Source organism: Gallus gallus, chromosome 3, assembly GCF_016699485.2.
Source record: "Gallus gallus isolate bGalGal1 chromosome 3, bGalGal1.mat.broiler.GRCg7b, whole genome shotgun sequence".
In the NCBI taxonomy this organism is placed as follows: domain Eukaryota; kingdom Metazoa; phylum Chordata; class Aves; order Galliformes; family Phasianidae; genus Gallus; species Gallus gallus.
The window spans coordinates 57,908,685-57,923,171 of NC_052534.1; the positions used below are offsets into that span (position 1 = coordinate 57,908,685).

General features: G+C 35.9%; 1 protein-coding gene and 1 non-coding gene across 7 annotated transcripts in view; both read right to left on the reverse strand.

Moving 5' to 3' along the window:
- LAMA2 (laminin subunit alpha 2) overlaps positions 1–14,487 on the reverse strand; it is a 336,526-nt gene that overhangs the window by 128,753 nt on the left and 193,286 nt on the right. For all 6 annotated transcript variants that reach the window (XM_040697911.2, XM_040697907.2, XM_040697910.2 and 3 more), the window contains exons 17-19: positions 11,981–12,108; positions 7,841–7,927; positions 1,398–1,609 (exon numbers count right to left, since the gene is read on the reverse strand). In XM_040697911.2, the coding sequence (XP_040553845.1) occupies positions 1,398–1,609; positions 7,841–7,927; positions 11,981–12,108 (427 nt within the window). The remainder of the gene's footprint in view (positions 1–1,397; positions 1,610–7,840; positions 7,928–11,980; positions 12,109–14,487) is intronic.
- Positions 4,534–4,587, reverse strand: MIR1660 (microRNA 1660). The gene has a single exon (NR_035153.1). It is a non-coding gene; the product is annotated as a microRNA 1660 (primary transcript).

Sequence of the window (14,487 nt, forward strand, 5' to 3'; positions counted from 1 at the left end):
TGTCAACACTGCAGGAATGGCAATAAGCTACTTGAAGCTATGATTCATGAAATGCACTGCTTTTAAAAATCACATTACACACTTAACACCCTAACTTATATGACATGATAATGTATTTTTAACTAGTGTAAAGAGTGCATGCGATTGTCCAACTTTTATTTAGCACCGCATAGATATAGAAAGCATTTATACTGTTGTCTCTCTCCATGATTGTCTATTAATTTACATATACCCATGTATATTAGCCTTAGCTGAGAAACCTAGTTACGTTCTAAATCTCTGGAGCTCCCAGTGCTGTCTTAGGTAGTCAAACATGACCTTGTATTCCAACTGTCAAACTTCACCCCACTAACAAAGCAAATCCTTGAAATGGATGCCAGCAGATCAGAATTCTGTGCTTGCAAGACATCTTGCAAGAAATGATTCCTGTGCTCCTAGGAGCAATAAGGTAGTGCCCAAGACCTTTACTGGCATTTTACATCTTTGTACTCAGTGGAGTGGCTCTGCATTTATTCCAAAGAAAGAAGAGGATTTAATTCTGATAACAGAGAAATAAAGTACTGTGCTCTTTCAGAAGATGGATGGAGAAGTATATGTGAATATTTTTAAGCTAGAATTCTAAGAGTTGTGTTCCAAATTGTGCCAGCAAGGACTCAGTAAGAGCTACTGCCTCCAACAGAAGCAAAAGCTCCTGCTTCTACCAGCTCTTCTATCTGCTCTCCACAACTTCATGCAATCAGTGTGGAGGTCTGACACTGGATCTGGGGCTTATACTTAAAAAACATACCACTGCACAACACTGCTGAGAAGTGGTGGCTTGCTGCAGTGCCAGGCACTTTACTCCATAGCACCTCAGAATATTCAACAGGAGCCAGTAGGCTCAACTTGGCAGAATGCTTCTGTCCTGTAAAGCAGCTTCCAACACTAACCAATGTCACATAGGTGGAAAGAAGGCAGCAAGTTTTGCCAAATTTGGACCCATCAGTAACTGAAATATCTTTTCCTCCTCCTTTCAGTACCAATCTAAAATGACCAATGGGAATAATGAGATTTCCCCGCATGACATAGCGCATTTCTATTTATTTATATTTATTTTTGTAGATCTGACATTTAGCATAACCTTTTGCATACATGCAATTTTCCATTCCCCTATGTCTATTCCACGTCTGCTTCATTATTACTTCAACTACAGGAGGAAGCTTCATAATAGGTTCATCATTCTGTTTATTTTGAAATCACCCTTTCCAGATGCAGATGCAAGTAAAACAGTATTCCTAGAGGTATGAGCACATCGCATCATTCTCCTGCTTACGCATACAGAGGCACATTCTTCCTCTCAGGAGGAAAGATATAGAATAGATCAATTCTGTCAGAAGTACTAAAAGTTCATGACTTACGTTGACAGTTCCTTGCATCAAGAGCATCACCAAAATATCCGTCAGCACACCTCTCACAATACTGGCCTGTTGTACCTGACTTACATATCAGGCAAGCACCAGACAAGCTGTCACAGCTGCCAGGAATGGAGAAGTCAAGGTTGTTATTACATTGGCATGGTTGGCATGATCCCCCTGGTATTAGAGGTTGTCCAAAATAGCCTTCTGCACACCTAAAGTAAAAGAGATCATGAGTTAGGACACCCAAATAATCTTATTAGAAATATTTAATTTTATCATCTCAATAATCACTAAAAATTACTTGATCTTCTTCCAAATATTTCTTAACTGCCTTTTCTCTCTCTCCCTCCTTCTTATTTTTAACAATATTGTAGATACAGTACCAGCTGAAATCCTGCCAGTTCTGCTAGTAATTAGATTTCAATGGGAGAAAAATCTTGTCACTGGCACTGAAGACAAGACAAAGCATAATAAGAAATCTGTCTACTGGCACTCTAGAGGAATTCAGGTCCATGTTAGAGAGGCTTTGTATTTCAGCACATCATGTCTAGATATTCTTGTGCGCTCATTTCCCAGCAAGTCTGATGATTTTCTCCCTTCATCTAAATAATGTGTTTCCTATAGGTTAGAAAATGATACAGACATAAAATTGTTTACACAACAAGATTCCCCACTCATATAGCCTTCCCCTGATCTACTGCATGGTCACTTGATTATTCAGTTGCTTCTTTCTGTGTATAGGCATGTAGCAAAAAGATTCCTAGAAATCTTTTGTAAAAGAAAGACAGGATTCATAGGGATAGTGACTTTCTAGCATAGCTCCTTCCTTATTTTAACAGACACATTTAAAAATATCACCTTTTCCACCTTGGCCACCTGCAATTTCCAGTTAATATCATGTAAAACAGGTTAGTGAACCTGACTTAAAATGCGTGTGTATTTAAAAAAAAATTGTATATGTCTCAGCCTATTTTCAACTTATATTTTGGGCTGCTTTCCCTTTCTATTACATCTGTGCACACTTCACAGTTAAAGCAATTTATAGATAGCGAAGAAAAAAAAATGCACAGTTCCAGCTAATGATGTTATTTGTGCTCATCTCAGATGTACTCAAATTAATGTAAAGAAGAGATAGAGTACATAAATCAAATGACATAAATTAACATTTCCTATTATTTTAAGTTGATTCAAATACAGCTTTAATCTATGCAGATATTATCCTCCCTGCTTTGTAATAGTACAAGGAGGTATGGTCTAGAAAGAATTTGGGGTAGCATCCTAATATGGAAACACACAGCTCCACTACGCTTTTACTCTTTTCCACTTATGCTCGTCCTTTTCCTTTCATCCACAATGTCTAGAATATCTCATAAAATTTCCAGTCTGATCCCAAACAAAACAGTCTAAACATTTTTTAAATATTATTCAATATCTGTAGCAAAAGTTATCAAAATGGATGACAGAGCAGGGAGGAATTAATAGCTAGAACTAATCTGTTTTTTATTATTATTATTATTTTTAATAGTAGGCTATTATTCAAAGTAAAATTCTTCCTGTTCTTTAAAAATATCCATAACACATACACAAATAGATGCATAATTTATACAAACAGCCCAGTGGTTTGCGTGAATGTAAGTACTCATTAACACAAGCATAATTTTCATAATCTAGTCCACTGTGCTCTACTGCATTCACATAGCCATCTCTCTCAGCTACTTCCCCACAACAACAGTACATCGAAATCTTACCATCAGAATAATTAATGCATTTTATTTTCAGAACTTGTCATGAATGTAGCTACATATTGTACCTCCTTGTATTATTCCCAGAAAAGAAATGGATGTTTCTTTCTTGTTAAGAAGGTATTGAGAACACCTCAGCAACCACAGAAGGCTAATTTTTAGCTTATTTTCCCAAAGACAACTTGACATTTTTTTTTCCCCCCAGGGATGAAATCTCAGTTACAAAGGCCAGGAATCTCTGGGTACATGTAATAATTAATAGCTATGATTTAGAAAAGCCAAAGTGTAACTGGATAATTAAGGCCGGATCTTATTTTACTCAAAATAAGAAGAATAATATGTGAGATTCACCTATGCTATGCTATTTAATATTTCTCATTTACCACTTGCATATTTGTCATGAATCTGTATCTTTTGGAAATACTAACCTACCTGACTTCACTCAATGTGCAGTCATTTTCAATTTTCCCTTTTATTTAAGAATTCAGTATCTTATAGCATTCCTATAAACTTACCAAGCAGTTCACAGAAAAAACAAACAAACAAAAAAAAACTCACAAATACTCCAGGGGTTTGCAAGAAACACATGGAGAATCATTTCCTATTAATAGCAGGAGACCTTGATAACACTTCCCACCCCCCCCATCAATTTAGATTTTCCTAATTAAAATTAGTGAAACTCACCCTCATCACATACATTCTACTTCAACACATAGATATTCTTGAATCTAGATTCAAGATGATTAGATCCTGAAAGTAGGGACAAATGAGCAAAACTTAACAGAACACCGTACGCACATATCTATGTATAAATTCTTCAACATTTTCTCCCACTTCTCATGAAGTTGCAGATGTAGATTAAAAAATAAAATAAAATCTGCTTTCACTAATTTCACCTTTGTTCCCTTAAGGACATTTCTATTCCACCTACTCTTCTCAGATTCAAGAACTACATGTTTGGGAAGGTTCACAATAAAAAGTCAAAAATCCATGTGGCATGGGAAATAACACTTATGGATTAGAAAAAACACACCTCTTATTAAATCATTACAAAGTACAATGGAATACCATTGAGATGAGGAAAAAGAAAAAACAACAAACTCAAAAGAGAAATCAACCAACCTACAAGGAATAGGAATAAGAACAGGGAACAAAGACATTCAAGAATGGTCCCATTTCCTCCCCCTCTCCTCCCCCCCTCCCCTCACTTCCTCTCTCTGTTTACCTCTAGCCTCAAATGCAGATGTTTCCCCATGAGTGACAGTTTCTATTTGACATAATTGGTGCCAAACACTGAGCTACTATATAAATATATGTGAAAATGTGTGTACCGTGTCTGTATGGAATGGAATTAATTTTCTTCACCACAGCCTATGTTGTTGTGTGTATATACACAAATATGCACAAAAACACAGGCCTATTGTATACTATGCCTTTATGTTTACTTGGAAAAAAAACTTTGAGACAGAGTTAACATGGGCTGTAAAACTAAATACTTAAAAGTATGAAAATACTATTTTCACAGTTGCTTTGAAAATTATGTGCAACCAATTTGTGTATGAAATTGGGTAAAACTCCAGTAGGGAAACAACCTGTGAACTTGCTGTTAAAAATTTTACCTCAGATACACAACAGAGATGTTACTGTTGTATGACCAGGCATAAATCTATATTGCATTTTCTAATATCAGAGAGCTTATCTTTGCAACCTGGAAACAATCCTGTATAACGCATTTGTTTTATAAAACATTCTGAATGTTTGTTCCTTTTCCCCATCAGCACTGCAATATAGGTTTGTAATTCTGGCACAGGGGAAAAAAAATTTATTAGCCAGAAGCAGCAGCATATTGAAGCCAAGAGACTCAGAAGGGTCTGCCTGTTGGCACTCTGTGCTAGATTTGAGGGATGCTGGGGTGTAGAGAGGAGGAAGGATGTGAAACAGTTCATCCTTTTCCTCCCACTAAAGTTACACAGACTTTTCCTCCCTCTTTCTTGGAGGAAAAGGTTTCTCCAACTATATTCATAAATGAAGGAGTACTAAAGGAGAAGCTAGACTCACCCACCTTGTTTCTTTTCCCTATGAAAAAAAACAACTGTGGGCTCTTTCCAATATCAAGGCTGTGCAGCTGGCAAATGCATCTCACAATTCTGTAAATATGTTGGGCACAAAGCACAACTTTTTGACATAAACATTTTGTATAGCAATAGGAGAGAGTCTACTGTACCCTGTACCCACTGGGAAATTGAGTAACAAGCAAAGGAAGAACATAAATCTCATTTACTGGGGAAAAGGATTAAATAGGAAAACGAGGCTTCCTCTACACTTAGAGATAAATGATAATTTAGGACTGTTCAGTTAGCCAACTGTGTGACGCAGATTAGCTGCCACTATGCAGTTGCTAAAATGATGCAGAATTCCACATAAACGCTTTCAGCAATTATAGAATCACTATTAATAATAGCAAAAGGCAATGTGCTTTCTTCTGTTCATTATTATTGACAGCTGTGGGCATTTCCAAGCAGCTTGTTACAAACGAAAGAGAATCATTCTATGAACAATGGAATTAATGGTTTAATTTCCAGTGGATTTATATCTCATGGTTACAAGGCCAACGGCTGATTATTTGCAGCAGGATGTTGCTGTTCAGCAGTGAGCAATCCCTCAGGCTACAGCAGTGCCTTTTCCTTGCCCTGTAAAATTTTTCTTATGAGCAAAACATTTAATAAACTCTCTTGCTCACTTGCTCCTGCTCTCTTGTGCTTGTATTCTCTGCTGTTTAATTAGGTGTGAGATCACACAGTACTCTCTCCCTTAACTATGACATGTCCCCATTTACTAACCTCTATTCAGCCACTTCTCACAAAATTTTCAGGAACAATTACTATCTGTGAGATCTTCTACCCTTCTGTCAGATTTAGTTGAAATTGACCTACAAGTTCAAGTGCTTTGTGGTCAGCCAGACATGCACTAAAAGATCACACAAGCCTTATTTCCTTAGGAAATAATGCTAAAAATCCAAGCCTGCCACTTATTCAGATTCTCTCATATTGCAGCTATAGCCTGCGCTCCACTCAGAAATAGCACTTGTTGCTAATGGAAGCTGTCAATGACCCTGCATTGACAAACTGCCACCAAAGTGCTCTGCACCAAAGTGATTTATTCCTGCCATCATTAACTTCACAGCCCACTAGTTTGAAGAAAGGTGATGACTTCCAAGATCGACAGGAAAAGACGAGCAGAGATAGTACTCAGCAGGAGCAGTCTCGGTGATGATGGGTGGAAACAGGTGACAGCCTACACTCTCACTTTAGGACAGATATAGCACAATAGGGGATTTAAGAGGAAGTAGTCGTAAATGTAATTTGGAAAGATACGACTAGGGGGTGATTCACGGCATACGGACAGGTTTCTGCTTTTCCCAGTTGGCTCTTTCTCTTGATTCATTCCTACTTCTCCCCATCCAGTACGTTTTCCTGACTTACAAAGTCTTCATTCAGAAGCCTTATATTTTTAGGGTATATGTTGGAAAAAGCTGCAAGCAGCTCATGGAGGTGTCGAATGGCAGAAGCCAACTCAGATACAGAAATGCCACACTTTCGTTCCCCACAACTATCTAGCCAGGTGATAGACTGTTATCTGGATCTCTCAGTCCCTCTTGAAAAAGGTGTTAATCGTAGAGTCATGAGGGATGTGGATCATGGAGCCAAAGCCAGCGCTGATTCACTGTGACCTCCAAACAACTAGCAGCAGTACTCTGGCAAACTAACTGCTCTTAAAAGTTATTCTATCCACACGAAATCCCAAAAGATAGAAAGGTGCACAGATACAGTGATGATTTCCCCTGTCTCTCACCACCTGTGGAAAGGGAACCCTGGCAGCTTAGCACTAGTGCTTCTACTATCCTTCTGTTTCACTTAAATTATATGCATGACTCTTTCATAGTAATAGAATATGAGAAGGCAGATGGGGTTATTAGTGAAGGGAACTTTCTCTCTGAGCACTAACACGTCATTTGGACCTATCATAGCCAAAACATGCAATTTTTTATTTTTTAATTTGCCTTTTTGTGTAAGTAATAACAAAACACATGAAGCATATTGAGCTTTTCTACATATTTAATAAATAGAGATTCTCTGTTGTCATTAAAACCTATCCTGTATTTGCTAAATAAAGGCTGCAACAGAAAACTAGAAGTAACAAAGGTAAAATATTCTTTTATAAATAATTAAAACCAACAAATAACTTATTATAAGGATTGTGGTTTAATTGCATATTAACTTTTCAAGAAGAGGGAACATTAATTTACTGAATACTTGATTCACCACATTCTAACTATTCAAGTGACAGAAAGAGACAAAATAATTTTAAAAAAATCTAAAAAGACTCATGGAACTGCTAGGAGAATACTTTTAAAAAGGTTTCTAACATCTCAGCAAATGCTTCTTTGAAGCTTTGTAATTTACCATAAAGCAATAAAGCAATCACTTTTTCAGGGAAAGGATGGAAAGTAGGATAAAGACTATATAAGTATGTAAATATGTGGATGCAGTGTCAGAGGAAGATGAACAGGAATTTCTTCAGCAAGTTTCAGAAAACAGGAACAGAGACAAGGAGAGGCAGCAAAAAAAAGAAGGAAGTGTTCCCTGTGATAAACACTTTTGATTCAGATCTCATACAGTTAAAAACATCGTACTCACTTACCTTTCACAGCGTGGTCCCACATACCCAACTGGGCATTCATCACATATTAATCCATGGCTTTGGTCAAAATGGCACGTTGGGCTAAAGCTGTATTGTTGGGCAAGAAGAGGGACAAGGAGGAAACATAAAGAAAAGGCTGTCAGCATCATAGTTCTTGTCCCACTTCAGAGATTGTTAATTTGCAAAATAGTGCCCTAGAAATGTGATTCTAGTCTAGCATGGAGCTTAAGTTTGACTCCAGCAAATAAAATCTGGAATGACTCTGCTATTTCTGCAACACTGAATATAGAGTAACAGATGGCAGCATCCCAATAGCCTGTTATTAAGGGACCTCAGCCTGCCACTGAGTGGCCTAGATAGCATTAAAAAGGCAGGAATGTACAGCTGTTTGTTTGTGCCCCTGAGGGCCTGGCAAAATAAACTATGTCATAATATGCCCCCAAAATAAATATTTCTAAAGGATGACTGATTTGAACTTTGCGTATATGGGACTGCGAAAGGAATCCAGTGAACAAGAAAGGACCGGGGCAAAAGAGAAATAACTGGTGCAGCTTCCAAGTGAGTGCATCTGAGTGCCAACAAGCTGACACATCAGGCCAGACCAGAACACTGATGTTTAAGAATAGCTTGCAGAGTACAGAGCTTTACCTCTTTGCTATGCTTTTCTTAATCTTAGCTAGTGGTTTTTGTTGTTTGTTTCATAAATAGGAAAACTATAGCCATTTACAATCTCCACTCATCTCTGACCATGTTCAACTTCAAACTCTGCTCCTTTGGTTTTCAGCATTTCGCTCTCTTCCTCCCTTAACATAACTTGTGAGTAAACAGTCTGACTCTTTAGAAAAAAAAAAAAAAAAAAATCAGCAATGCACAGAAGAGGTAACCTGCTCTCCTATCATTCTGAAGCAATCAATAAGGACAGAAACACGAATAACTTTATAGAGCTTCATCTAAATAATTGAAAACAGTTCTGGTCAATCTAATAGAAAAAGAAAAGAATGGGAGCAGGTACATGGTGCAGTGACTGTTCACAAAAGGAAAAGAAAACATCTAGCTGAAAAAAGATACTGAAAATGGCTTTTATAACATAGGAAAACAGAAGTTGGGAAAGAATATAATGAAGAAAGAAGTTATATTCAGGTAGAAGATTATGCTACTACAGTAACAATTAGACATCTAATTTAAAGAAGGATATATAATGAAAGTTTCTGGAGAATAATGGGCATAGGGAGGCCAGACGAGCTTAAATAGAACCATGTAACATAATTACCTGCGGATGATTGAACTCTGCTAATAAGGAGTCACTCATCCTATGATCTGAACACAGTTACTCTTCCTTCTGTTTCTACTATAGAATAGTTTCACTTATAAACACCCCATTTGTCATAAAGCAGTAAATCAATCTCCCATAGGCAGAAATCAGTAAGAAAAATGTGGGCAAGTCAGTTCCAGTAAACACAAATAGGTTTTAGGATTTTCCTCTTTTTCATAAGAATTATATTTGTGTTATTTTGCAATGACATTAAATTAGGAATAGGTTCAGGAATGTATGAGGACCCAAATGAATAAATAATTGTTCATTCTACTTTTATATAACAATGCATTTTAAATGCATTTGAATGCATTTTAAAACTGAAGTACACATTATCAGTAAATCTAATCAGCAGCACCTGATGTTTCAAATAGGATGCTGCTCGTCCATTCTAATCTCACTCTTTCATAAGAATGACATGGGAAAGTTTTATGGAGATGCTATCAAAGTTCATTATAGTATTGCTCAAGATTGACTGTTCTGCAGATCCACTGAGAACTCTGAATTCAAATGCATAAATTGTAGAGATTATAATAACTAAGTACCTATTATCACTAAGCAATGATCATTAATAGCATAATTTCTATATTTTAGAGATTATGTTCAGACAGTGTTCTTCCACTCTTTGACTTGATAGTCAATCTACATTTGAATGTTAAACATTAATATATTGAGAAATTCCCATTTGCATGCTAGAAAGGAAATATGTGATAGCAAGATAAGAAAATGAGAGTTTATCTTACAAGAGATTTAGAATCTCATTATTCAGTAGTAATAAACGTTAACAAGCAGTATGTATTGATTTGTTAAAACAGGTTTCAGAAAATCTTAGTCTCTCTTGGTTCCTTATCAGTCTTTTCATAGTTTTACATAAAACAACAACAGAACACCAGTTAAGACATAGTACCAAAAGTAGTATAGGTATGTGATTGATCCACACAGGGAGACAGAGCTCTCTAAAAGCTTACAAGTATGCTACAGAAAGCCTGAGGAGATTTGCAGTTTTGCTTTTTTCCATTTTAGTATTTCTAACTACTAAGCTATTACAGAGCTTTAATACAGGGCTTAGGAATCCCAGACTTTCACAGTCAAAGAACATTTATATATGTTTGGTACCTATGTTTTTCAAGAAAGCTAAATATTACAGAGAGTACTCTTATTTAATTTCAAAAAGGAGGAAAGCAGCCAGAACTCTGATGAATACATAATAGAAGTCTCCAGGCATTTTGCCAATAAAAACTTGAATTCAATTTATTTGACTTGGTTTGTTGCACATCTGCACCAGATACAAACAGGATAGTGTTCTTGCTTTATCAGTACAGCATTCTCTAACAATAGGAAGATTAACTAACTATGCTAGGAAATTCTGAAATGTGAAAGCAATGAGAACATCAAAGGACCCATGCCTGAGTAGCAAGCATAAACTCAAGTATTTCTAATAAAACCAACTATACAGCTGTGATAATAGAAGACTTCCATCTTACAATTCCCCAGGATTCCTGCTGATGAATCGTCAGATTAAAATAGCACTGATCAGAGAAGGAATATAACACAATTCTATTGCCTACAGCATTAGCATGAACTATTAGAGTAAAAATTGGTTCATCTGTGTTTCAGGTTGGCCTTAAACTGCAGGTAGCAAGCAACACAAACAACTTTTTGTAAAGAAAACTGGTCTTAGATCAGATTTTTGATTAGTGTTTTTGTGTTATATAAATGAATCAACATGATCATGGAACGGTTTGAGTTGGAAGGGAACTTGCAGACCATCCAGGTCCAAACTCCCTGTTATGGGCAGAAGGCATCTTCCACTGGATCAGAATGCCCAGGAACTCATCCAACCTTGAACACCTCCAGGGATGGGGCATCCACAGCTTCTCTACTCAGACTGTGCCAGTGCTTCACCACCCTCACACTAAATAATTTCTTCCTAATCTAAACTTACCCTCTTTTAGTTTAAAGACATTTTTCTATCACTACATTCCCTGATAAAGACACCCGCTCAAACTTTTCTGTAAATTCTCCCCCTCTTTAATTACTGGAATTCTGCTCCTCCCTCCCCCCATTTTTCACTTCTTCAGATTGAACAAGCCCAACTCTCTCAGTCTCTCTGGATAGCAGAGATACTCCAGCCCTCTGATCACCTTCTTGGCTGTACTCTGAAACAGCTTATTTATTTTTTGGAGTAAACTTTACACCAACAGTTCCACATCTTTCTCGTGCTGGGGGGCCCAGACCTGGAAGTAGTATTCTATGTAAAGTAGAACAAGAGAATCATTTCCCTTAAGCTGCTAGCCACAATTCTTTTGTTGTAGTGCAGGATACAATTGTTTTTTTATCAGTCAACATTATTGTTATATATATATATATATATATATATATATTATATAACGTTAACTGAAAGAAAAAAAAATAAAAGAAATAACACCCTTATCTGATCAATATAACATGATTTTAAAATCAATTATATATTTAAAAAAATCACATATCAAATTAACTTCAACTTTAAAACTAGAAACAACTACTTTATAAAAACAAAAAACAAAATAAAATTTAACACTAGTCTTTGATGCAATGAAAAGAGCAGTTACCCAAAATGCAGAATTTTTCTTCCTAGTCTACTTGTCTAGCTTTAGTCTTGATCTTTGTCTCTCAGCAAAGCTAAGTGCTCTATGTGACTATAAAATGAGAATAACAGCCTATATTGTAAAATACATTATGTAAAAGCACGAAGAATCTCAAATATACATACAATGGTATAAATTCAAAAAAAGTATATATAATTTACAAAGTGAAAAAGTATAATTTATAATAAATATACATCTTACTTGTTAGAAGGTATATTTAGTGGGCAAGCACACAACTGACAGTCTTCAGCTGTTCCTTTAGTAGGATCGCCATAGAAACCAGGAAGACATCTATCACAATATGAACCACCTGTGTTGTGTTTGCAGTCCTTAACAGAAGGCAAAAAGTACAAATTCATGATTAGAAAATACACATGTAGAAAAGTTTCTGAATGTCATTCACCTCACCTATTCTCTCAACAGACTTGTAAGAAGCTTGCAAGATACGTACTAATTTTCTGTTGAGAACCAGTTCCAGAGAAGAGCTGTAAGAATTAGTGCTTCACACATATCAACTTTCTGTGCTTTGGATATTTTTTTCTTTATATAAAACAGAGAACTGTTCCAACATATAATTGTCACAATAGTGTTTTAATTTGCTTACATAAACTAGTGTTTGGAGTATTGCAAAACAGGTTAAGCACTGCAGTCTTGCAACAGACTGGATTTTTTTTTTTTTTTTTTTTTTTTACTTTTTTCAGATGCTGATATGAGATATACAGTTCAGACAATGCAATTTATAAAAATGAATATTTTGCATTTATGTGCATTAATTCATTTTACAAGGTGTATATCTGGCAGCAAGCTAAATAGATTTGTGAAGGGTAGCATAGTTTGAATTATATTTTACAGGTAGAAACAAGGATAAGTGTACTATATATTAGGTCCTAACCAATTTTTATTCCTTTATGTGACTGGGTCTTGTAATAAAAGAAACAGTTTATCTACACATATGAAAGGTTAGGGTTTAGGAGCAGGAATCCAATGCACTCCTTAAAAATAGCAGAAGTAGATCTGTATTTTCTTATATAGCCTTTGGCCTGATCTCAAATTAAATGATCTCTTTTTCGCAGAATGGGAATTAGTACTCTGAGAATAGATTTCCCATGCTGACTTGTAACAACACATGCTGTTAAGTTTAAATAAAAACTGACCCTTCTATGCTTCCCTTTCATCTCAAAGGATTAAAAATCCTAAATAATTTGGCAGCATCCATCACAGGCATAGAAAATTAGCGTATGGGAACTGCTGATTCAAAGCCAGAATCACTGGTTGAGTACCTGGAGACAAGACCCAGTCAGTTCTGGGAGCACAGGTGGAAGCAATTCACCTGTGCAACTGGAAGGGGTAGAGCCCAGCTCCACTTCTCTTGGACTTCATGTAAGGACTGGCTGCTACTGAGGAAGGATTTCTTGTTGGGGAAATCTTCTTCTGTGGAGTGTTTTCTATAAGCCTAGATCCTTAGAAACAGGTGAGCATTTCTCTTTTTTTTTTTTTTTTTTTTTTTTGGTAACAACTTCCCATTGCGGTGGCCCCTCTGTCATGGACAGTTAACTTTCTGGTTTAAACTTTTCTGTACCTCAAATATTATTACACTAGACTATTCGAATATATAATATAGAATATTATTTGCTACACATCACTCAAGTACATCTCTTACAAAGCAAACAGAAAAGTAGCAAATTTGGTTTTGACTGCTAAATTCTAACTTGTTGTATTCAGATATAGATTGAAAATGCAAATCACTTTACAGTTTATCACTTACAAAAAGTTATGTATATCCTGCTGATATGTTTAACAGTATTACTGCCTGAAACATACCTTCAATAAAGGGTAAAGAAAATGGTACTGCTCTAATGAATGGTTCTTCTTCTCTTCAGTATATTACCATTAGGGAAATAAATATTTTGCATTGTACTCTACAGAGCTGGTGCCATGTATTTGGGCAGCTGAATAAGCACTGTATTTTTCCTTTTCAGTGATAGGCACTCTGTTGACAGAACCACCTGTCTCCAGAATTACTGTTTACTTATAAAGTGTGCATACTTATTGCTTGTGTGTACATAAAATCTGCATTATGAAAGCATTAGTCAGCATATTAAATTATCAGACATTTGGTAGACTGTTCACTAATATCAACAATTGAGACTTTTAGTCAAATAGAAGCATAGCTTTAGATCCTTCAGCTGGGTTAAATCCTACTTCATTAGGTCATTTAAGTCCAATTGATGATTACTTTAAGTGCTATATTTGAATAGAATCTACGGGCTATACTTAAAAGGTAACTGTGAATATTAAGATATGCTTTTAAAAGATATAACAAAAAATAATTTCAATCTTACGGAAGGAAAAACCCTTTACAGTTCAGTGTTTTAAAAGCATTTTGTCAAATTATTTGTACTTTTTCTGAAAAATAATGGATTCTTTTGTGTTGAGCTTTAAATGTCCTCAGACATATCTTTATGTTTTTCAAGAATATGAACTGCTTATATGTCAAGGATGTTATTAAAGTGAGGTGAGCTAAAACACCATTTCAAAGCTTACAGAGTAGTATTTGCAGCTGCTTCTTTTTTAAGGAAAAAAAAGAAAGCAACAAAAATCCTTCAATTTTCAGTGAAAGCAATTCACATTACAAAGAGCTGACAACCTTCTCTTTGATGAATTATTTTCTTACAACCTAACTCTAGCCGTTTCCATGTGCCATCTAA